Genomic DNA, 24290 nt, shown 5'->3' with positions numbered 1-24290 from the left:
CGTCTCTACTAAAAAATACAAAAATTAGCCAGGCATGGTGGTGGGTACCCATAGTCCTAGCTACTCAGAAGGCTGGGGCAGGAGAATTGCTTGAACCCAGGAGGCAGAGGTTGCAGTGAGCCAAGATTGCGCCACTGCACTCCAGCCTAGGCAACGGAGTGAGACCGTCTCAAAGAAAAACAAACAAACAAACAAAGAAAAACAATTTGTTTAAACAAGCAACAAAAGAAACATCAGCCACAATCCCTTACCCAAGCGTGACCATTTTGTACTATTTCATTTTGGGCATGGTTCTTCCCATATGTTCTTGTTGACATATTGTATTTATTTATTTATTGTTTTCAATTTTTATTTTAGGTTCAGGGATACATGTGCAGGTTCGTTATGTAGGTAAACTTGTGTCACAGGGCTGTATTGTACAGATTATTCCGTCTCCCAGGCACTAAGCATAGTACCTGATTGTTATTTTTCCTGATCCTCTCCCTCCTCTCACCCTGCACCTCCAAGTAGGCCCAAGTGTCTGCTGTTCCCCTCTTTGTGCCCATCAGTTCTCATTATTTAGCTCCCACTTATAAGTGAGAACATGCGGTTGGTTTTCTGTTCCTGCGTTAGTTTGCTGAGGATCGTGGCCTCCAACTCCATCCACGTTCCTGCAAAGGACACAGTCTTGTTCTTTTGGTATCTGTCCAGTTTGGGTTCTACTCTGGCACTTATTTCATCATAAACTTATAAAATATTATGCCTTGGTTTTCATCACCAAGGCTTTGGCTGCTGCTTAATGTCCCCTGAGGGCCTTCGCGGAGTTTCTGAGCTATTCCTCGCTGTGGGACATGTTAGTTGCGATGGCATGACACTGTAATTCCTTTCAGTGTAATAGTCCTTCCCCTAAGCGTAATAGTGTAATAGTTCTAAGCATTTACACTGTAATTCCTTTCAGCGTAATAGTCCTTCCCCCCAAGTTGCTTTTCTTTTCTTTTCTCTCTTTTATTAGAAAATAAACTTGCTCTTTAATGGGGAATGGGAGAGAGGGCTGTCTGTGCAGGAATGAGGGTAGGGTGTCTGTGGGCTGAGTCAGCTTTGGGCTCCTGGTTCTGATTCTGCAGCTCATGTATGGTGTCCTTGCTATCAGGCAAAGTGGCCGCTCCATAACCCACAGTGCCCAGGGCATAGCACCTGGAGGATACCAGCAAGTAGGCGGGCAGTCACCACAGGACCTCCCAGCAGGACAAGGGCAGCTCCAGGCCCAGGGCTCCCATGGTCAGGGCCAACCAGGTAGAGCCCAGGATCACCAGTTCCCAAAGCCATTGTGCTAATTTCATCATGGTCACTCTTTGCACCGCATCTCCCCAGGTTGCTTTTCTATCTCATCAGCAACCTTCTTCAAAACCTGCCTCCCTAATCTGTCATGAGATTAGAGTAAGAAATTTTTAAAAAATAGAAAAGAAAGAAAATCTTGCCTCTGAAGTGCAATGCATCTTCCAGAAGGTGCTTGTGCTTTCTCAGCTACCATCCCCTCCTACTGACTCCTCTCCCCACAGCCATGCATCAGGACCCACTAAAGACCCCTTCTTCTTAAAGACTTTCCCAAACTGAGGAGCACCTGGGCTGGGCTGTCACCTGCTGTATGTGTCCCCGTGGCCCTGTGCTTCCTAACCAGCACTTTCCACATTTCATTCTGTTTCATGGTGTGAATTACTCACCACTGTATCCTCAGCAAGTGAAAAGGAGGACACAGGGGAACAGGGAAGGAGGGCATGCCCTAGCTCCTCCTAGGGCCTCTGGTGGCCTGGGGCCTGCAGGTGAGAGGGAGGTCAGTCCTATGGTAGTCATCCCCATTAGCCTTCTGCCCTTACAGCAGGTCCAAGCTCCACCATTCTTGGGCTTCCAGACCCCAGCAGCAGGGTGGTGTCTCGGGGGAAATCTTGTGTCTCGTAGGTGGGCAAGCTACCCCCACTCCTCTGGCTGCTCCAGCTGCCCCCATTACAGGGCAGCACTGGTTGGGGCCAGGAAGGACTGTTTGTTCAATTCTCACAACACAGGGGCTATTACCAGTGGCGCTGGAGGGGAGGAACAGCTGTTCCATCTCCCAAGCTAGTTCCAGCCCCCCTGACCTGATTGCCTCCCTAGGTTTTATCGAATCTCCGTGTCTCGCAATTACCTCTAATTTCATTGCCTTCACTGCGAAGAAGAGCACTTTTCCCTGCAGCTAAGATTTTCTTATATTCCCTGGGCTTTGCCTCTTCAGCCCCCAGCCTCTTCTTTACACTCCCAGCGAACGACATGAGCAGTCATTTTCTGGGACTGGAGCTCTGCCTGCACCCCTGCCCTGGCCACTCACACCTCAGCCGTGCTCCCCTGTCCTGCCCCTGAGAGCAGAAAGCAGAGAGTGGAGGCCCTATGGCAACTCAGGGGCCCCCAGTTTAAGGAAAATGCTTCACAGGGCTTTGCTCTATGGTCCAAGCAGCTACTCCCTCTGGAAAGAAGGTTTTGATGTGCTTGCTCCTTCTCGTTCCTCTCCAAAGACCCTCCTCCAACCCCATATCTCAGGCAGATTTAGGAGGTAAGGACCAGGTTTCAGGACTGGCTTATTTCATTCATCCAACAAATACTTGTTAGATCTTTAATATGTGCTAGCACTAGACAATCAAAAACTACTTATTTAACACAGATTTTATTCTCAGCACAGTGTCTGATACTCATCCCCTTCCCTGAGAATGAATAGGTACCAGAGGCAGTGGGAAGAGAGTATCTGAGAAAGACTGAAGGCTGCAGGGTCACCAAAGATAAAGAAAAGACCCTCCTGGTTAGTGAGCATTTAGTCGAGGGCATGAGGGGAAGGTATGTCTTCAAACAGTGGTGCTCAAAGCTGCAGTGTGCTATGATAGGGTATAGCTGCAGACATGGTACCTGCCTTTGAGAAGTTTCAAAACTAGGGCTGGGCACAGTGGCTCCCTCCTGTAATCCTGGCACTTTGGGAGGCCAAGGCAGGCAGATTGCCTGAGCTCAGGAGTTTGAGACCAGCCTGGGCAACATGGCAAAACCCTATCTCTACTGAAAAAATCAAAAAATTAGCCAGGTGTGGTGGTGCGTGCCTGTGGTCCCAGCTACTTGGGAGGCTGAGGCAGGGGAATCGCTTGAGCCTAGGAGGCAGAGATTGCAGTGACCTGAGATCATGCCATTGCACTCCAATCTGGGTAACAGAGTTTCAAAACTACCTAGGCGTAGAAGCAATCATGCATTGAATACCTAATCAGGTCCAGCACTGATGGAGGTAATAGTCATCCTTGCTTTAGAGATAAGAGAAATGAGCCTCAGAGGCTCTCTCCCTTTCTCCTGCTGTAGCCCACCTGACCCTCTGTGCTTCAGGAATGCCAAACTGTGCTTTGTTCTCTGCAGATACTATGCTGTTTTACATCTCACTACCTTTTCCTGTGCAGTTCCTACTGCCTGGAACACCATTCCTTCAGCATCTTCTATAGCATCTATTCTGGGAGTGCTAGGTTAAGTGCCCATCCAACTGTCAGTGAGTATCTCTCAACTAGACTGCAGGCTTCTCTGAGGCAGGAGTCGTGACTTTGTCACACTGGTCCTGCCACACTTGGCCCAGTGCCTGCTGCAGAGTCAGGGTTCTCAGATTATTGGCTGAAGACAATAAATATGTACAGTCACCTGTCTTAAGCAGCACAGCTAGCATGAGGCAAAATAGGCTTTGAACCATGGTTGCCCCTCACATAAGGCACCTTTGTGTGCATTAGGAAAAGACTCCCCCTCTGAGTGGGTGCACTGCAAAAAGGCAAGTCTTCTGGGCAGACCAGCTGGGAAAAGGCACTCCTTCCTTGGCTGATGCAGCCCTGGGCCAGGTCTTGGGGCTTGGCTGAGCCAGCGAGTAGATTTCAGCCCTGACTCATGCTTCTTGGGCATGATGACCCAGCTCAGGTATAGCCTGTTTGAACCCAAGTCAGCCTGATACTGAAACCCACACTTTTCTTTGCCATGTGAACAAGAGCAATGTGCCCTCAAAATATTTTCAAGCCAAGAGAAAGCTGTGTATGTGTGTGTGTGTGTGTGTGTGTGAGAGAGAGAGAGAGATTGATTTTTGGCAAGAGATTTTGCTATTTTTGGTAAAACAGCAAAAGCCCCGAACAGCTGGTGCCATGTTCCTATGAGCTCAATCCACAAGTTATTCTTTTCCCCCAAATCAAGCAGAACAATACTCATCCCTTTGCCTGAGCACAAATAGTTGCCAGAGGCAGTGGGAAGAGAGTATCTGGGAAAGACTGAAGGCTGCAGGGTCACCAAAGATAAAGAAAAGCCCCTCCTGGGCAGTAAGCATTTAGTCGAGGGCATGAGGGGAAGGTATGTCTTCAAACGCTGGAGTTCAAGACAGCAGTGCACTATGATCATGCCTGTGAATAGCTACAGCACTCCAGCCCGGGCAATATAGTGAGAACATGCCTGACTCTAAAAAATTTGGATTTGAAATCTGAAGGCTGCGGAAATGCAGGCAGAAACTGAGCATGTTTTGCAAACAGCAATAAAGGATTTAGCATGAGGAAGTGAGCCTTGCAAAGCAAGAATAGGGTAGGGGATCCAAAGAAGGGTCAAGTGAAACTGTCTCAGTTTGTGTATCTGTAAAATGGGGATGATACTACCTACCTCACGGAGTCCTCACAGATGAAATTCAATAGTATAGGTGAAATGAGTAGCATCTGGCATATGGTAAACATTTACTAAATGGTGATTGCAATTATTTTGATTAACAGGTTGGTGATGATGATGATGATGGGGGTGTTGTTGCTGGTGGTGTAATATTTAGGGTAATGAATATCTGCCACTAAATGTCAAGGTGAGAAGAGCTCTGCTAGCCTCTTCTAGAAAGGGAGAAAGAACAAGAGCCTCTCATCCTGCTTTTGTTCCCATCCACTCCTCTTGCGGCTAATGCAGATAGTGAGCAGAGTTGCTAAAAGCCTTGGCAGAAGAACCACAGGAGGACTGAAATGAGTGGAGAGAAAGCTCTCCAGTCCTTCGGGCCCTGCTGCCTGTCACTCCATCTTCCCACTCCCTGGGGCACCCTGCATGAGAAGGATGGAGGAGGCAGAAGCATGGGGATACAGTGGGGGACTTAGCGCTCTTCCTAGGGTGAGATGACAATGGAAGGGAGGGCCAGGAATGAGAAGTTGGGACAGTTAAGATGGATGCCAAAGGGCTGTGGAAATAAAATGGGTCCTCTGGTGTGCTTGAAGCCTATACCACCGATGCTGCCCATTTGTAAAAAGATTGTTATTTAGTATTCCACGAATATTTACTGAGTGCTTATGTACCTGTCACTGTGGTAGCTTGGGGATCAGTAGTCACAAAACAGAGATGGTCTCTGTATTTGTGGAGCTGACTTAACTTTTAGCCCAAATACTTGATTACTTTTTGAGCAAAAGTAGACACAGTTACTTAGGCCAAAAACCTTGGGATCTCCTTGTCTCTTTTCTTTCTCTCACACTGCTGATCTAATCCACTGGCAAGGCCTATTGGCTGTATCCTCAATATGCACCCCAAATCTGACCATTTCTCACCACCTCCACCTCTATCACCCCAATCCAAGCCACTGCCATCTCTTGCCTAGACCACTGCTGTAGCTACTCCTCTGCTCAATGCCCTCCCTGGCTCCTTATCTTACTCTGAATTGAAGGCAAAGTCCTTGCAGTGACTCACAATGCAGTCGTCATCTTGCCTCTGATTGCCCCTTTAACTCCGTTGTACTATGGTAGCAATAAGAGCTGGAAGAATGAAATGAAATCCACTTCCTGGAAAAGGCAAGGAGGGAAGACAAACTTCGGCCTCCTTTATCACTAGCAGATTTTCCAGGAAGCGCAGTGATGGACTCTTACATGGGACCCTGCCTTAAACTGACAGATAACAAGAACAGTAACGGAAGGTCAGAGCATTTTAAAGACATCACTAGAAATATGGTTAAAAATTAAAGATAAGCCTCACACAGGGAAAAAAATATTTGCAGTCCCGACAAAAGATCAATATCCAGAATATATAAATAGCTCCTGTAAATCTTTAAGAAAAATAATCCCAGTGGAAAAATGGGCAAAGGATTTGCAAAGGCAACTCACCTACCTTTAAAAAAATAAAAATATAAAAGGAATGGTCTCTTGGGGAAAAAACTTGCAAGCCAAGGATCATTAGAGAAGAGAAGGCACAGGCCCTGTTCTATTCTCCTGATACCACCATGCTGGGAAAAGGGCAGTGTGGGTCTACACTCCAGCAGAGGGAATTCTTCTTATTGTTTTATATTCATGTAGGTCAATCATTAATATACATTTATCTACGAAGATATACACAAGCTGCTTGAGTGCCGGGCAGGCTGGAGGGGAGAGTCCTTTTTGCTGTTATTATGGAAAGTTTCAAATGTATACAAAAGTAGAGAGAAAAGTACGATGAACTCAGTGTCCGAGAATGCTTTTGGCTTAAACCACTACACTCCTCAAGGGAAGGCTCCCCTGAAAGAAATCAGAAGGCTTCCCCATGGTAGGCAGAGGTGGGGAAGGGTGGGCTGTGGAGGGGTGACAGGGTGTTGGGCTGAACCTTGAAGAGGAGCAGCATCTGACAGGCTGAATGGAGAAATGGGAGGATTGCAGCCCACTCAGGGCTGGCTCTACAGACTATCGGAGCCACAAACCTGGGGACAATCCGAAAATTAGAACTGTTCCTTTTTTTTTGTTTTTAAATTGAGACACACTCTACACAATTCACCATTTAAAAATGTACAATTCAGAAGGTTTTAGTATATTAACAGAAGTGTGTAACCATTACCATTATCTAATTCAGTACATTTTTCATCATCCCAAAGGGAAACCTCATACCCACTAGCAATAACTCCTTATTCCCCCTTTCCCTTATCCCCAGAAACCACTCATCTACTTTCTGTCTCTACAGATTTGTCTATTCTGGATGTTTCATATAAATGGAGTAATACATTATGTGACCTCTTGTGACTGGCTTCTTTCACTCAGCAGAAGGTTTTCAAGGTCCATCTTGTTGTGGCAAGTATCAGTACTTCATCCTTTTTTAATACTGAATAATATTCTATTGTATGGATATACCACCTTTTGTTTATCCATTCATCTACTGATAGACACTTAGGTTTTTTCCATATGTTATCTATTATAAATAATACTGCTATGAACATTTGTGTCCAAGTTTTTGTGTGGACACGTTTTAATTTCTCTTGGTTATATACCGAGAGGTACTTCTGGGTCAAATGGTAACTTGATGTTTAACTTTTTGAGGAATGGCTAAACTGTTTTCCACAGTGACTGTCAGGCCTCTGAGCCCAAGCCAAGCCATTGCATCCCCTGTGACCTGCACGTATAAGCCCAGATGGCCTGAAGTAACTGAAGAATCACAAAAGAAGTGAATATGCCCTGCCCCACCTTAACTGATGACATTCCACCACAAAAGAAGTGTAAATGGCCAGTCCTTGCCTTAAGTGATGACATTATCTTGTAAAAGTCCTTTTCCTAGCTCATCCTGGCTCAAAAAGCACCCCCACTGAGCACCTTGTGACCCCCACTCCTGCCCGCCAGAGAACAAACCCCCTTTGACTGTAATTTTCCTTTACCTACCCAAATCCTATAAAACGGCCCCACCCTTATCTCCCTTCGCTGACTCTCTTTTCCGACTCAGCCCACCTGCACCCAGGTGAAATAAACAGCTTTATTGCTCACACAAAGCCTGTTTGGTGGTCTCTTCACACGGACACGCATGAAATTTGGTGCCGTGACTCGGATCGGGGGACCTCCCTTGGGAGATCAATCCCCTGTCCTCCTGTTCTTTGCTCCATGAGAAAGATCCACTTACGACCTCAGGTACTCAGACCGACCAGCCCAAGAAACATCTCACCAATTTCAAATCTGGTAAGCAGCCTCTTTTTACTCTCTTCTCCAACCTCCCTCACTATCCCTCAACCTCTTTCTCCTTTCAATCTTGGTGCCACACTTCAATCTCTCCCTTCTCTTAATTTCAATTCCTTTCATTTTCTGGTAGAGACAAAGGAGACACGTTTTATCCATGGACCCAAAACTCTGGCGCTGGTCACGGACTGGGAAGGCAGCCTTTCCTTGGTGTTTAATCATTGCAGGGACACCTCTCTGATTATTCACCCAGGTTTCAAAGGTGTCAGACCACACAGGGATGCCTGCTTTGGTCCTTCACCCTTAGCGGCAAGTCATGCTTTTCTGGGGAAGGGGCAAGTACCCCAACCCCTTCTCTCCTTGTCTGTACCCCTTCTCTGCTTTTCTGGGGGAGGGGCAAGTACCCCTCAACCCCTTCTTCTTCACCCTTAGCGGCAAGTCCTGCTTTTCTATGGGGCAAGAACCCCCAATCCCTTATTTCCACGCCCGAACCTCTTATCTCTGTGCCCCAATCCCTTATTTCCGCGCCCCAACCTCTTATATCTCTGCGCCCCAATCCCTTATTTCTGCACCCCATCCCTTATTTCCATGCCCTGACCTCTTATCTCTGCACCCCAACCCCTTTTCCCACTTTTCTGGAAGGTAAGAACCCCCAAACCCCTTCCCTCTGTTTCTCTACTGTCTCTTTTCTCTAGGCTTGCTTCCTTCACTATGGGCAACCTTCCACCCTCCATTCCTCCTTCTACTCCCTTGGCCTGTGTTCTCAAAAACTTAAAACCTCTTCAACTCACACCTGGCCTAAAACCTAAATGCCTTATTTTCTTCTGCAATGCCGCTTGACCCCAATACAAACTCGACAGTAGTTACAAATAGCCAGAAAATGGCACTTTGAATTTTTCCATCCTGCAAGATCTAAATAATTCTTGTCGTAAAATAGGCAAACGGTCTGAGGTGCCTGATGTCCAGGCATTCTTTTACACATCAGTCCCTTCCTAGTCTCTGTGCCCAGTGCAACTCGTCCCAAATCTTCCTTCTTTCCCTCCCGCCTGTCCTCTCAGTACCAACCCCAAGCATCGCTGAGTCTTTCTAATATTCCTTTTCTACAGACCCATCTGACCTCTCCCTTCCTCCCCAGGCTGCTCCTTGCCAGGCCAAGCTAGGTCCCAATTCTTCCTCAGCCTCTGCTCCTCCACCCTATAATCTTTTTATCACCTCCCCTCCTCACACCTGGTCCGGCTTACGGTTTCCTTCCATGACTAGCCCTCCCTCTCCTGCCCAGCAATTTACTCTTAAAAAGGTGGCTGGAGCTAAATGCATAGTCAAAGTTAATGCTCCTTTTTCTTTATCCCAAATCAGATAGCATTTAGGCTCTTTCTCATCAAATATAAAAATCCAGATTTTAGAGGAGCCAAGATGGCCGAATAGGAACAGCTCCGGTCTACAGCTCCCAGCGTGAGTGATGCAGAAGATGGGTGATTTCTGCATTTCCAACTGAGGGACCGGGTTCATCTCACTAGGGAGTGCCAGACAGTGGGTGCAAGTCAGTGGGTGCACGCACCGTGCACAAGCCGAAGCAGGGCGAGGCATTGCCTCACTCGGGAAGCGCAAGGGGTTGGGGAGTTCCCTTTCCTAGTCAAAGAAAGGGGTGACAGACGGCACCTGGAAAATCGGGTCACTTCCACCCGAATACTGCGCTTTTCCCATGGGCTTAAAAAATGGCGCACCAGGAGATTATATCCCGCACCTGGCTCGGAGGTCCTATGCCCACGGAGTCTCGCTGATTGCTAGCACAGCAGTCTGAGATCAAACTGCAAGGCGGCAGCGAGGCTGGGGGAGGGGTGCCCACCATTGCCCAGGCTTGCTTAGGTAAACAAAGCAGCCCAGAAGCTCGAAATGGGGGGAGCTCACCACAGCTCAAGGAGGCCTGCTTGCCTCTGTAGGCTCCACCTCTGGTGGCAGGGCACAGACAAACAAAAAGACAGCAGTAACCTCTGCAGACTTAAATGTCCCAGTCTGACAGCTTTGAAGAGAGCAGTGGTTCTCCCAGCATGCAGCTGGAGATCTGAGAACGGGCAGACTGCCTCCTCAAGTGGGTCCCTGACCCCTGACCCCCAAGCAGCTTAACTGGGAGGCACCCCCCAGCAGGGGCAGACTGACACCTCACATGGCCGGGTACTCCAACAGACCTGCAGCTGAGGGTCCTGTCTGTTAGAAGGAAAACTAACAAACAGAAAGGACATCCACACCAAAAACCCATCTGTACATCACAATCATCAAAGACCAAAAGTAGATAAAACCACAAAGATGGGGAAAAAACAGAGCAGAAAAACTGGAAACTCTAAAAAGCAGAGTGCCTCTCCTCCTCCAAAGGAACGCAGTTCCTCACCAGCAATGGAACAAAGCTGGACAGAGAATGACTTTGACGAGCTGAGAGAAGAAGGCTTCAGACAATTAAATTACTCTGAGCTATGGGAGGAAATTCAAATCAAAGGCAAAGAAGTTGAAAACTTTGAAAAAAAGTTTAGAAGAATGTATAACTAGAATAACCAATACAGAGAAGTGCTTAAAGGAGCTGATGGAGCTGAAAACCAAGCCTCGAGAACTACCTGAAGAATGCAGAAGCCTCAGGAGCCGATGCGATCAACTGGAAGAAAGGGTATCAGCGATGGAAGATGAAGTGAATGAAATGAAGTAAGAAGGGAAGTTTAGAGAAAAAAGAATAAAAAGAAATGAGCAAAGCCTCCAAGAAATATGGGACTATGTGAAAAAACCAAATCTACATCTGATTGGTGTATCTGAAAGTGACGGGGAGAATGGAACCAAGTTGGAAAACACTCTGCAGGATATTATCCAGGAGAACTTCCCCAATCTAGCAAGGCAGGCCAACATTCAGATTCAGGAAATACAGAGAATGCCACAAAGATACTCCTTGAGAAGAGCAACTCCAAGACACATAATTGTCAGATTCACCAAAGTTGAAATGAAGGAAAAAATGTTAAGCACAGCCAGAGAGAAAGGTCGGGTTACCCACAAAGGGAAGTCCATCAGACTAACAGTGGCTCTCTCGGCAGAAACTCTATAAGCCAGAAGAGAGTGGGGGACAATATTCAACATTCTTAAAGAAAAGAATTTGCAACCCAGAATTTCATATCCAGCCAAACTAAGCTTCATAAGTGAAGGAGAAATAAAATACTTTACAGACAAGCAAATGCTGAGAGATTTTCTCACCACCAGGCCTGCCCTAAAAGAGCTCCTAAAGGAAGTGCTAAACATGGAAAGGAACAACCGATACCAGCTGCTTCAAAATCATGCCAAAATGTAAAGACCATCAAGGCTAGGAAGAAACTGCATGAACTAATGAGCAAAATAACCAGCTAACATCATAATGACAGGATCAAATTCACACATAACAATGTTAACTTTAAATGTAAATGGACTAAATGCTCCAATTAAAAGGCACAGACTGGCAAATTGGATAAAGAGTCAAGACCCATTAGTGTGCTGTATTCAGGAAACCCATCTCCTGGGCAGAGACACACATAGGCTCAAAATAAAAGGATGGAGGAAGATCTACCAAGCAAATGGAAAACAAAAAAAGGCAGGGGTTGCAATCCTAGTCTCTGATAAAAACAGACTTTAAACCAACAAAGATCAAAAGAGACAAAGAAGGCCATTACATAATGGTAAAGGGATCAATTCAACAAGAAGAGCTGACTATCCTAAATATATATGCACCCAATATAGGAGCACCCAGATTCATAAAGCAAGGCCTGAATGACCTACAAAGAGACTTAGACTCCCACACATTAATAATGGGAGACTTTAACACCCCACTGTCAACATTAGACAGATCAATGAGACAGAAAGTCAACAAGGACACCCAGGAATTGAACTCAGCTCTGCACCAAGTGGACCTAATAGACATCTATAGAACTCTCCACCCCAAATCAACAGAATATACATTTTTTTCAGCACCACACCACACCTATTCCAAAATTGACCACATACTTGGAAGTAAAGCTCTCCTCAGCAAATGTAAAACAACAGAAATTATAATAAACTATCTCTCAGACCACAGTGCAATCAAACTAGAACTCAGGATTAAGAATCTCACTCAAAACCGCTCAACTACATGGAAACTGAACAACCTGCTCCTGAATGACTACTGGGTACATAACAAAATGAAGGCAGAAATAAAGATGTTCTTTGAAACCAATGAGAACAAAGACACAACATACCAGAATCTCTGGGATGCGTTCAAAGCAGTGTGTAGAGGGAAATTTATAGCAACAAATGCCCACAAGAGAAAGCAGGAAAGATCCAAAATTGACACCCTAACATCACAATTAAAAGAGCTAGAAAAGCAAGAGCAAACACATTCAAAAGCTAGCAGAAGGCAAGAAATAACTAAAATCAGAGCTGAACTGAAGGAAACAGAGACACAAAAAACCCTTCAAAAAATTAACGAATCCAGGAGCTGGTTTTTTGAAAGGATCAACAAAATTGATAGACCACTAGCAAGACTAATAAAGAGAAAAAAAGCGAAGAATCAAATAGATGCAATAAAAAATGATAAAGGGGATATCACCACTGATCCCACAGAAATACAAACTACCATCAGAGAATACTACAAACACCTCTACGCAAATAAACTAGAAAATCTAGAAGAAATGGATAAATTCCTCAACACATACACTCTCCCAAGACTAAACCAGGAAGAAGTTGAATCTCTGAATAGACCAATAACAGGAGCTGAAATTGTGGCAATAATCAATAGTTTACCAACCAAAAAGAGTCCAGGACCAGATGGATTCACAGCTGAATTCTACCAGAGGTACAAGGAGGAACTGGTACCATTCCTTCTGAAACTATTCCAATCAATAGAAAAAGAGGGAATCCTCCCTAACTCATTTTATGAGGCCAGCGTCATCCTGATACCAAAGCCTGGCAGAGACACAACAAAAAAAGAGAATTTTAGACCAATATCCTTGGTGAACGTGGATGCAAAAATCCTCAATAAAATACTGGCAAACCGAATCCAGCAGCACATCAAAAAGCTTATCCACCATGATCAAGTGGGCTTCATCCCTGGGATGCAAGGCTGGTTCAATATACGCAAATCAATAAATGTAATCCAGCATATAAACAGAACCAAAGACAAAAACCACATGATTATCTCAATAGCTGCAGAAAAGGCCTTTGATAAAATTCAACAACCCTTCATGCTAAAAACTCTCAATAAATTAGGTATTGATGGGACATATCTCAAAATAATAAGAGCTATCTATGACAAACCCACAGCCAATATCATACTGAATGGGCAAAAACTGGAAGCATTCATTCCCTTTGAAAACTGGCACAAGAGAGGGATGCCCTCTCTCACCACTCCTATTCAACATAGTGTTGGAAGTTCTGGCCAGGGCAATTAGGCAGGAGAAGGAAATAAAGGGTATTCAATTAGGAAAAGAGGAAGTCAAATTGTCCCTGTTTGCAGACGACATGATTGTATGTCTAGAAAACCCCATTGTCTCAGCCCAAAATTTCCTTAAGCTGATAAGCAACTTCAGCAAAGTCTCAGGATACAAAATCAATGTACAAAAATCACAAGCATTCTTATACACCAACAACAGACAGAGAGCCAAATCATGAGTGAACTCCCATTCACAATTGCTTCAAAGAGAATAAAATACCTAGGAATCCAACTTACAAGGGATATGAAGGACCTCTTCAAGGAGAACTACAAACCACTGCTCAATGAAATAAAGGAGGATACAAACAAATGGAAGAACATTCCATGCTCATGGGTAGGAAGAATCAATATCGTGAAAATGGCCATACTGCCCAAGGTAATTTACAGATTCAATGCCATCCCCATCAAGCTACCAATGACTTTCTTCACAAAATTGGAAAAAACTACTTTAAAATTCATATGGAACCAAAAAAGAGACCACATCACCAAGTCAATCCTAAGCCAAAAGAACAAAGCTGGAGGCATCACACTACCTGACTTCAAACTATACTACAAGGCTACAGTAACCAAAACAGCATGGTACTGGTACCAAAACAGAGATATAGATCAATGGAACAGAACAGAGCCCTCAGAAATAATGCCACATATCTACAACTATCTGATCTTTGACAAACCTGAGAAAAACAAGCAATGGGGAAAGGATTCCCTATTTAATAAATGGTGCTGGGAAAACTGGCTAGCCATATGTAGAAAGCTGAAACTGGATCCCTTCCTTACACCTTATACAAAAATCAATTCAAGATGGATTAAAGACTTAAACGTTAGACCTAAAACCATAAAAACCCTAGAAGAAAACCTAGGCATTACCATTCAGGACATAGGCATGGGCAAGGACTTCATGTCTAAAACACCAAAAGCAATGGCAACAAAAGCCAAAATTGACAAATGGTATCTAATTAAACTAAAGAGCTTCTGCACAGCAAAAGAAACTACCGTCAGAGTGAACAGGTAACCTACAAAATGGGACAAAATTTTCACGACCTACTCATCTGACAAAGGGCTAATATCCAGAATCTACAATGAACTCAAACAAATTTACAAGAAAAAAACAAACAACCCCATCAAAAAGTGGGCGAAGGACATGAACAGACACTTCTCAAAAGAAGACATTTATGCAGCCAAAAAACACATGAAAAAATGCTCACCATCACTGGCCATCAGAGAAATGCAAATCAAAACCACAATGAGATACTATCTCACACCAGTTAGAATGGCATTCATTAAAAAGTCAGGAAACAACAGATGCTGGAGAGGATGTGGAGAAATAGGAACACTTTTACACTGTTGGTGGGACTGTAAACTAGTTCAACCATTGTGGAAGTCAGTGTGGCGATTCCTCAGGGCTCTAGAACTAGAAATACCATTTGACCCAGCCATCCCATTACTGGGTATATACCCAAAGGACTATAAATCATGCTGCTATAAAGACACGTGCACACGTATGTTTATTGTGGCATTATTCACAATAGTAAAGACTTGGAACCAACCCAAATGTCCAACAATGATAGACTGGATTAAGAAAATGTGGCACATATACACCATGGAATACTATGCAGCCATAAAAAATGATGAGTTCACGTCCTTTGTAGAGACATGGATGAAATTGGAAATCATCATTCTCAGTAAACTATCACAAGGACAAAAAACCAAACACCACATATTGTCACTTATAGGTGGGAATTGAACAATGAGAACACATGGACACAGGAAGGGGAACATCACACTCTGGGGACTGTTGTTGGGTGGGGGGAGAGGGGAGAGATAGCATTGGGAGATATACCTAATGCTAGATGACGAGTTAGTGGGTGCAGCTCACCAGCATGGCACATGTATACATATGTAACTAACCTGCACATTGTGCACATGTACCCTAAAACTTAAAGTATAATAATAATAAATTAAAAAAAAAATCCAGTACAGTTCATGACTTGTTTGGCAGCAATCCTGAGACACTTTACAGCCCTAGACCCTAAAAGGTCAAAAGGCTGTCTTATTCTCAAAATACATTTTATTACCCAATCTGCTCCCGACATTAAATAAAGCTCCAAAAATTAAATTCCGGCCCTGAAACCCCACAAGAGGATTTAATTAACCTCGCCTTCAAGGTGTACAATAATAGAAAAAAGTTGCAATTCCTTGCCTCCACTGTGAGACAAACCCCAGCCACATCTCCAGCACATAAGAACTTCCAAACACCTGAAGTGCAGTGGCCAGGCATTCCTCCAGAACCTCCTCCCACAGGAGCTTGCTACATGTGCTGGAAATCTGGCCACTGGGCCAAGGAATGCCCGCAGCCTGGGATTCCTCCTAAGCCGCGTCCCACCTGTGTGGGACCCCACTGATTATCGGACTGTTCAACTTACCTGGCAGCCACTCCCAGAGCCCCTGGAACTCTGGCCCAAGGCTCTCTGACTGACTCCTTCCCAGATCTTCTCGGCTTAGCGGCTGAAGACTGACACTGTCCGATCGCCTCAGAAGCCCCCTAGACCATCACGGATGCCAAGCTTTGGGTAACTCTCACAGTGGAAGGTAAACCTGTCCCCTTCTTAATCAATATGGAGGCTACCCACTACACATTACCTTCTTTTCAAGGGCCTGTTTCCTTTGCCTCCATAACTGTTGTGGGTATTGACGGCCAGGCTTCTAAACCTCTTAAAACTCCCCAACTCTGGTGCCAACTTAGACAATACTCTTTTAAGCACTCCTTTTTAGTTATCCCCACCTGCCCAGTTCCCTTATTAGGCTGAGACACTTTAACTAAATTATCTGCTTCCCTGACTATTCCTGGACTACAGCTATATCTCATTGCCTCCCTTCTTCCCAATCCAAAGCCTCCTTTGCATCCTCCTCTTGTATCCCCCACCTTAACCCACAAGTATAAGATATGACTACTCCCTCCTTGGCAACCAATCATGCACCCCTTACCATCTCATTAAAACCTAATCACCCTTACCCCACTCAGTGCCAATATTCCATCCCACAGCATGCTTTAAAAAGATTAAAGCCTGTTATCACTCGCCTGCTACAACATAGCCTTTTAGAACCTATAAACTCTCCTTACAATTCCCCCATTTTACCTGTCCTAAAACCGGACAAGCCTTACAAGTTAGTTCAGGATCTGCGCCTTATCAACAAAATTGTTTTGCCTATCCACCCCATGGTGCCAAACCCATATACTCTCCTATCCTCAGTACCTGCCTCTACAACCCATTATTCTGTTCTAGATCTCAAACATGCTTTCTTTACTATTCCTTTGCACCCTTAATCCCAGCCTCTCTTCGCTTTCACTTGGACTGACCCTGACACCCATCAAGCTCAGCAAATTACCTAGGCTGTACTGCCGCAAACTTCACAGACAGCCCCCATTACTTCAATCAAGCCCAAATTTCTTCCTCATCTGTTACCTATCTCGGCATAATTCTCATAAAAACACACATGCTCTCCCTGCCAATCATGTCTGACTGATCTCTCAAACCCCAACCCCTTCTACAAAACAACAACTCCTTTCCTTCCTGGGCATGGTTGGATACCTTCACCTTTGCATACCTGGTTTTGCCATCCTAACAAAACCATTATGTAAGCTCACAAAAGGAAACCTAGCTGACCCCATAGATCCTAAATCCTTTCCCCACTCCTCTTTCTATTCCTTGAAGACAGCTTTAGAAACTGCCCCCACTCTAGCTCTCCCTGACTCATCCCAACCCTTTTCATTCCACACAGCTGAAGTGCAGGGCTGTGCAGTTGGAATTCTTACATAAGGACCAGGATCGCATCCTGTAGCCTTTTTGTCCAAACAACTTGACCTTACAGTTTTAGGCTGGCCATCATGTCTCCGTGCAGCCACTGCTGCTGCTCTAATAATTTTAGAAGCCCTCAAAATCACAAACTATGCTCAACTCACTCTCTACAGTTCTCGTAACTTCCAAAATCTATTTTCTTCCTCATACCTGACGCATATACTTTCTGCTTCCTGGCTCCTTCAGCTCTACTCACTCTTTGTTGAGTCTCCCACAATTACCATTGTTCCTGGCCCAGACTTCAATCCGGCCTCCCACATTATTCCTGATACCACACCTGACCCCCATGACTGTATCTCTCTGATCCACCTGACATTCACCCCATTTCCCCAAATTTCCTTCTTTCCTGTTCCTCATCCTGATCACGCTTGATTTATTGATGGTGGTTCCACCAGGCCTAATCGCCACACACCAGCAAAGGCAGGTTATGCTATAGTACAAGCCACTAGCCCACCTCTTAGAACCTCTCATTTCATTTCCATCGTGGAAATCTATCCTCAAGGAAATAACTTCTCAGTGTTCCATCTGCTATTCTACTACTCCTCAGTGATTATTCAGGCCCCCTCCCTTCCCTACACATCAAGCTCGAGGATTTGCCCCACCCAGGACTGGCAAATTAGCTTTACTCAACATGCCCTGAGTCAGATAACTAAAATACCTCTTAGTCTAGGTAGACACTTTCACTGGATAGGTAGAGGCGTTTCCTACAGGGTCTGAGAAGGCCACTGCAGTCATTTCTTCCCTTCTGTCAGACATAATTCCTCAGTTTAGCCTTCCCACCTCAATACAGTCTGATAACAGATGAGCTTTATTAGTCAAATCAGCCAAGCAGTTTTTCAGGCTCTTAGTATTCAGTGAAACCTTTATATCCCTTACAGTCCTCCGTCTTCAAGAAAAGTAGAATGGACTAAAGGTCTTTTAAAAACACACCTCACCAAGCTCAGCCACCAACTTAAAAAGGACTGGACAATACTTTTACCACTTTCCCTTCTCAGAATTCAGGCCTGTCCTCAGAATGCTACAGGGTACAGCCTATTTAAGCTCCTGTATAGATGCTCCTTTTTATTAGGCCCCAGTCTTATTCCAGACACCAGACCAACTTAGACTGTGCCCCAAAAAAACTTGTCATCCCTACTATCTTCTGTCTAGTCATACTCCTATTCACCGTTCTCAACTACTCATACATGCCCTGCTCTTGTTTACACTGCCCTGCTCTTGTTTACACTGTTTTTCTAAGCCATCACAGCTGATATCTCCAGGTGCTATCCACAAACTGCCACTCTTAACTCTTGAAGTAAATAAATAATCTTTGCTGGCAGGACTATGCTGAATCTCATTAGGCACTCTCTAATCAGATATCCTGAGTCATCCCAATTCTTAGACCTTTTATACCTGTTTTTCTCCTTCTGTTATTCCATTTGGTTTCTCAATTCATCCAAAACCATATCCAGGCCACCACCAATCATTCTATATGACAAATGTTTCTTCTAACATCCCCACAATATCACCCCTTACCGCAAGACCTCCCTTCAGCTTAATCTCTCCCACTCTAGGTTCCCACGCCGCCCCTAATCCCGCTTGAAGCAGCCCTGAGAAACATCGCTCATTCTCTCTCCATACCACCCCCCAAAAATTTTTGCCGCCCCAACACTTCAACACTATTTTGTTTTATTTTTCTTATTAATATAAGAAGGCAGGAATGTCAGGCCTCTGAGCCCAAGCCAAGCCATCGCATCCCTTGTGACTTGCACATATAAGCCCAGATGGCCTGAAGTAAGTGAAGAATCACAAAAGAAGTGAGTATGCCCTGCCCCACCTTAACTGATGACATTCCACCACAAAAGAAGTGTAAATGACCGGTCCTTGCCTTAAGTGATGACATTACCTTGTAAAAGTCCTTTTCCTAGCTCATTCTGGCTCAAAAAGCACCCCCACTGAGCACCTTGCGACCCCCACTCCTGCCCGTGAGAGAACAAACCGCCTTTGACTGTAATTTTCCTTTACCTACCCAAATCCTATAAAACAGCCCCACCCTTATCTCCCTTCGCTGACTCTCTTTTCGGACTCAGCCCACCTGCACCCAGGTGAAATAAACAGCTTTATTGCTCACACAAAGCCTGTTTGGTGGTCTCTTCACATGGACGCCCATGAAAGTGACTGCACCCATCCCAGCAGCAGTGTATGAGGCTTTTGATTTCTCCACCTCCTCACCAGTATGTGATATCTTCCTTTTAAAGATATTATAGCCATCCTAAGGGGTATGAAGTAGTATCTCATTGTTTTGATTTGCATTTCTCTGATAATTAATGATGTTGAAGGTCTTTTTGTTAGGGAAGCAGGAGCCTACGAGAGCCAGAGTGACACCATTTTAAAATCAACTCCATCTTAAAACTAGCAAGGCAAATTCCCCGTTAGTCAGAGATGATCAATACAATCTCAGTCTTCAAGGTGCTCGCCATCTAGAAGATAACAGAGTAGGAAGTTTCTCAGCATCTAATCAATAGGTGAAAAATTAATTCTATTCATATTTTTTCAAATGTGCCCAGCAGGTGCAGAGACACTGCCATTGGGACTCACAGAGATTGCCAGGTTAGGTGCCATTTTAATTTTTCCTTCGGAGCCATGGAGCCTGTACGGCTTCGATCCTTCCTCCGGGCACAAGGGTGCGCTGTACCTGTCTCTTAGTGTTGGCTGAACAGTGCCGCGCTCTCCCCTACTTCCCTTTTTGCTGGGCCGCAGTTCCGGTGGCTGGCGGAAACGGGAACGTGCAGCCGCGGGTGCGGGAGTCCTGGGGCATGGCGGGGGCGGGGCAGGGGGAGGCGCGCACAGAACAGGCTGGGGCATCCCTCGCCCTGGCTCTTTGAGCCCGGACCAGACAGGTGAGGACTTACCATTTTTGGCCCAGCCTCCAAGCCCGTCAGACCCTCCCCGGCAGGCTCCTCCCCGCATGACGCTGATGCCCAGAGGCCCCGGGGCCCCCGCCCTCCCTCAGAATTCTCTTCCCTTTGAGGCCCCGCCCCAGGCTTTTCTTTCCGGGGGCGCCCCTTTGGGTATGTGTGCCCGCCCCTTGGCATCCCCTTCTGGTTTAGAGGCCGTCGCAAGGAATTGAGGGACATGTGCACCTTCTCCCATAGGGAAACTGAGACCCAGCAAGGGTAAAGGACTTAGTACCACACAGTGAGTTAGTGTGTTGTACCCAGGGGTGTTAGAGAAAACGCCACACTTTGAGACGAATTAAGAGTCCTTTATTAGCCGGCAACCGAGAGACCGCTAACGCTCAAAATTCTCTTGGCCCCGAGGAATGGGCTTGATTAACTTTTATACCTTGGTTTAGGAAGGGGAGGGGGGGGGTCTAGTTAAAACAATTTTACAGAAGTTAGGTAGTCAAAAAGTTAAAAGGATAAATGGTTACAGGAAAGTAAACAGTTCCAGGTGCAGGGGCTTTATGACTATTACAAGGTGATAGACGTGGGGCTTTGGGTGTTATCAATCAGATGAATTCTTGGGGACTGTGGATATAGCTTGCCACAGTATCTTATCAGTTAATTGCATTCTTGGATGTGCTGGGAGTCAGCTTGCACAAGTTAAGTCCTTGAGGAAGGGGCTGCCAGTGAAAGAGCCAAGATGGAGTCTGTCTGGCTCTCTTAGCTAAGGGAGAGTCTAAAAACAGAGTTAGTAAAAACCTGGTTGGGCATTACATTCCCCACTTGTGTTTTTGGGGAATCAAATCATTGATTCCTCTTTTTTTTTTTTTTTTTTTGTAGCCCAGAGGTCCTTTATTTTTTTTTTTTTAACACCTATTATGCCATGAATTCATAGGGAATAGGTTCCAGCAGCTCAGGCTCCTTCCCATTGGTTCTCACAAAGTGTGCTTCTCTGGGTGGAGCAGGCTGGCGCTTTAGTTGAACCCAGGTACCTTTCTCTTTGGCTTCTTTCTTTTTCTGATCATTTTCCTTCACACGTTTCAGGAAGCTATCTCGGCTCTTAGAGTGCTTAATGTGCTCAATACGCACATTAATTCTCTTGGCAAGAATCTTGCCCTTAACTTGTTTGTTTACAACAATGCCAACAGCATGCTGGGTAACATTGTAGACTCTTCCAGTTTTGCCATGGTAACACTTGTGGGGCATTCCTTTTTGAACAGTACCCATTCCCTTGATGTCTACAATATCACCTTTCTTATAGATTCGCATATATGTGGCCAAAGGAACAACTCCATGTTTTCTAAAAGGCCTAGAGAACATATATCGGGTGCCTCTCCTCTTTCCCTTTGTGTTCGTCATTTTGGCGAATTACTGGAAGATGGCGGTTCCGGCCGAAAGGCGATTCCTCAGTTTTAACAAGGGGGTTATATTGAGTCTTAAGATACATAAGTTTGACAGAAGCTATGCATTGTTTTACAAAATTAAGAAACCAATTTAATATACAAGGCCTAAAAATTAAACTTAATGGTATGATGAGGAGAGGTCTAGCTAACCCAGTGATTAAAGTAGTTAGCCAGGGGTTCCAGTGGAACATGTTTTGATACCAGGAGATGTTATTTTCTCGTTCCTGTTGTTGCCTATCTAGATTTTCTCGAACTTTTTGGAGTGTATCTTTTATGACTAAGAATGGTGGAGGAACAGTTAAATCAACTTTGTCAGGGGGTTTCTGGAACATAGGGTCACCTAGAGCAGTTAAAGGCCCGATTGGCTTGGGTGGGCTCCATGAGACCAGGATTTTTATTTCTATTATTTATTTATTTGTTTTGGATGGTGAACATAGTCCCAACATCAAATCCTGGAATATAAAATGTTAATTTCCATGACATGCCGTAATATTATTGTAAGAGGATTACAATTTTTTTTTTTTTAGTACATAATTTAGGATGAGAAGCACGAGTTACCGAATGAAGATCTGGTTGATCCCCCAGAGTAGGTGGCTAAGGTTACACATGTCCAATCAGGGCAGAAAAACTGATAAGTATCTCGACAGCTAGCGTCAGGGTGATTCCCAGGACAGAGGTAAAAGTCAACATTTTGGAGCTCTTTTTCTGCACCTTTGGCGCTTCCACACATCCAGTTTGGCTCCCAGAGCACCCAAATCCTGCTACAAGGTCGACACTTCCTGCTTTTGGGACCAGCAGATTGTGTTGCTCTTCGTGGGTACGGGCTGGCTTTGGGAACAGTATACATAAAATCAACTGCAAAGGAGACTTCCTTAGAGGTACCGGCCCTCCAAGTGGTGTTTGCAAATACACATCCTGACTTAGGCACAGTTTTAAAAGGGGCCTGACCGAGGCCTGGGGACCCCTGTTTTTAGTAGGGTTCTGTTGGCCTTTTTGATGCAGGAGTGATGAATCTAAGCAGGAATGCCATCCACCTTCAGAGCCATTGGCGTGAGGATGACGGCGTGAGGTCTTTTCGAAGCAGGAGTGAGTCCTTGTTTCTGAAACTTTTTAACAAACACTAGTTCTGGCTGGAACAAATGGCAGGACCCCGTCTGGTTAGGAATTGGATTGGGATGGTTTCCTTGAACAAGTGGCAGGATGATATCTTGTACCTGTTGGGGAGATTGTAGGTACTGTAATAAATTAGCTTGTGATATTTCTGCCAGTTGGGCATCTCTTAGCTTAAGCAAGATAGGCGGCGCCCTCCCATACATGATTTTAAAAGGTGAGAACCTAGCCTGATAAAGGGTGCACCTTACTCTAAGTAGGGCTAAAGGAAGGAGACTTACCCAATTTTTACCGGTTTTTAAAATTAATTTTGTAAGAGTGTCTTTTTAGGGTGTGGTTCATGCGTTCTACCTGCCCAGAGCTCTGAGGTCGATAGGCACAATGGAGCTTCCACTGAATGTTTAACGCCTTACTGACCCACTGAGCTATGGACGAGGTGAAGGCAGGTGTATTATCATCCTGCGGCAGCAGGCAGCCCGTATTGAGGGATGATTTTATTGAGTAGGAACTTAACTACCGTATTGGCAGTTTCATTTTTGGTAGCAAATGCTTCAGTCTATCTGGAGAAGGTGTCTACTAGTACTAGAAGCTATTTGTACCTAGCCCGGTGTGGTTTTACTTCTGTAAAGTCAATTTCCCACTTTTCTTCTGGCGAGTTTTCTCAGAGACGGTGGCCTAGGCTGGGTTTAGAACCTTGCTTGGCATTTACCTGGGCGCAGGTTGTGCACCGGAGAGCTGCTTGATCTGTTTTTGATAGCCTTTCCTGCTGAGGTGAGTAGCCCACGCTTCTGGTAGATGACTCCATGTACATGCACAGTAGCAAAGGCGTACCTGCTGTCAGTGTAAATGTTAATACGTTTATCCTTACCCCATCGGAGAGCCTGAGTGAGGGCGATCAATTTAGCTTTTTGCACTGAGGTGTTTGCTGGTAAAGCCTGAGCCCACAACACATCTGTCTCCGTGGTAACAGCTGCACCAGCCTTTCATACTCTCTGCTTGAGAAAGCTGCTACCGTCTGTGAACACAGCGGCATCTGCCTTCTCTAGGGCCACATCTTGAAGATCAGGTCGGCCAGTTTCGGTAGTTTCTAACAGTTCCTTACAGTCATGGATAGTAGCTGGATTTAAACACCATGTGGGAGAGAAAGTCGAACGAGGCTGATTCAACAACTCTGATATTGTAAAATGCAAGCATCTGACATCCATTTACCTGAAGCACTTTGTAGTAAAGTCTCTACAGCATGAGGAGCTGTAAGGGTTAAATCCTGGCCCAGAGTTAACTTATCAGTTTCTTGGACTAGGCTTGCTCTAGCTGCTACTTGGCCATCCAGAGGCCACAGGATCCAGCCTCTTAGATAAATAAGCCATTGGGTGTCTCCAAGGTCTTAAAGTCTGAGTAAGCACCCCCTTAGCAATTCCCTGGCTCTCATGGACAAACAGATGAAAAGGCTTTGAGGTATCTGGGAGGGCTAAAGCAGGGGCTTCAGTTAAAGTCTTTTTCAGATTTTGAAAAGCTTGTTCTTCGGTGTCTGTCCAAATCAATGGGCCATTACCTCTTATAGCAGTATACAAGGGCTTTGCAATCTCCGCAAACCCCAATATCCAGAGATG

General features: G+C 45.1%; 3 protein-coding genes across 8 annotated transcripts in view; 1 reads left to right on the top strand and 2 right to left on the bottom strand.

Moving 5' to 3' along the window:
• AEN (apoptosis enhancing nuclease) overlaps nt 1–20227 on the bottom strand; it is an 83906-nt gene extending 63679 nt beyond the window's left edge. Inside the window, exon 1 of the mRNA XM_034939386.3 lies at nt 20135–20227. The gene's annotated coding sequence lies outside the window, so the exon portion shown is untranslated. The remainder of the gene's footprint in view (nt 1–20134) is intronic.
• Nucleotides 19931–24290, top strand: part of DET1 (DET1 partner of COP1 E3 ubiquitin ligase) — a 33567-nt gene continuing 29207 nt past the window's right edge. For 2 of the 6 annotated variants that reach the window (XM_055098400.2, XM_003820409.6), the window contains exon 1: nt 19977–20122. The gene's annotated coding sequence lies outside the window, so the exon portion shown is untranslated. Of the gene's footprint in view, nt 20123–20317; nt 20421–22572; nt 22657–23353; nt 23452–24290 lie in introns of those variants that run through there. The other 4 variants (XM_063596902.1, XM_034939385.3, XM_063596904.1 and 1 more) reach the window with 4 other exon arrangements.
• LOC134729103 (large ribosomal subunit protein eL21) lies at nt 21009–22004 on the bottom strand. Its single transcript, XM_063596905.1, has one exon. The coding sequence runs from the start codon at nt 21524–21526 to the stop codon at nt 21044–21046; it is 483 nt and encodes a 160-aa protein (XP_063452975.1). The 5' UTR covers nt 21527–22004; the 3' UTR covers nt 21009–21043.

The sequence above is a fragment of the Pan paniscus genome, chromosome 16, assembly GCF_029289425.2.
Source record: "Pan paniscus chromosome 16, NHGRI_mPanPan1-v2.0_pri, whole genome shotgun sequence".
Lineage (NCBI taxonomy): Eukaryota > Metazoa > Chordata > Mammalia > Primates > Hominidae > Pan > Pan paniscus.
This window is presented reverse-complemented; position numbering and strand designations above follow the sequence as displayed.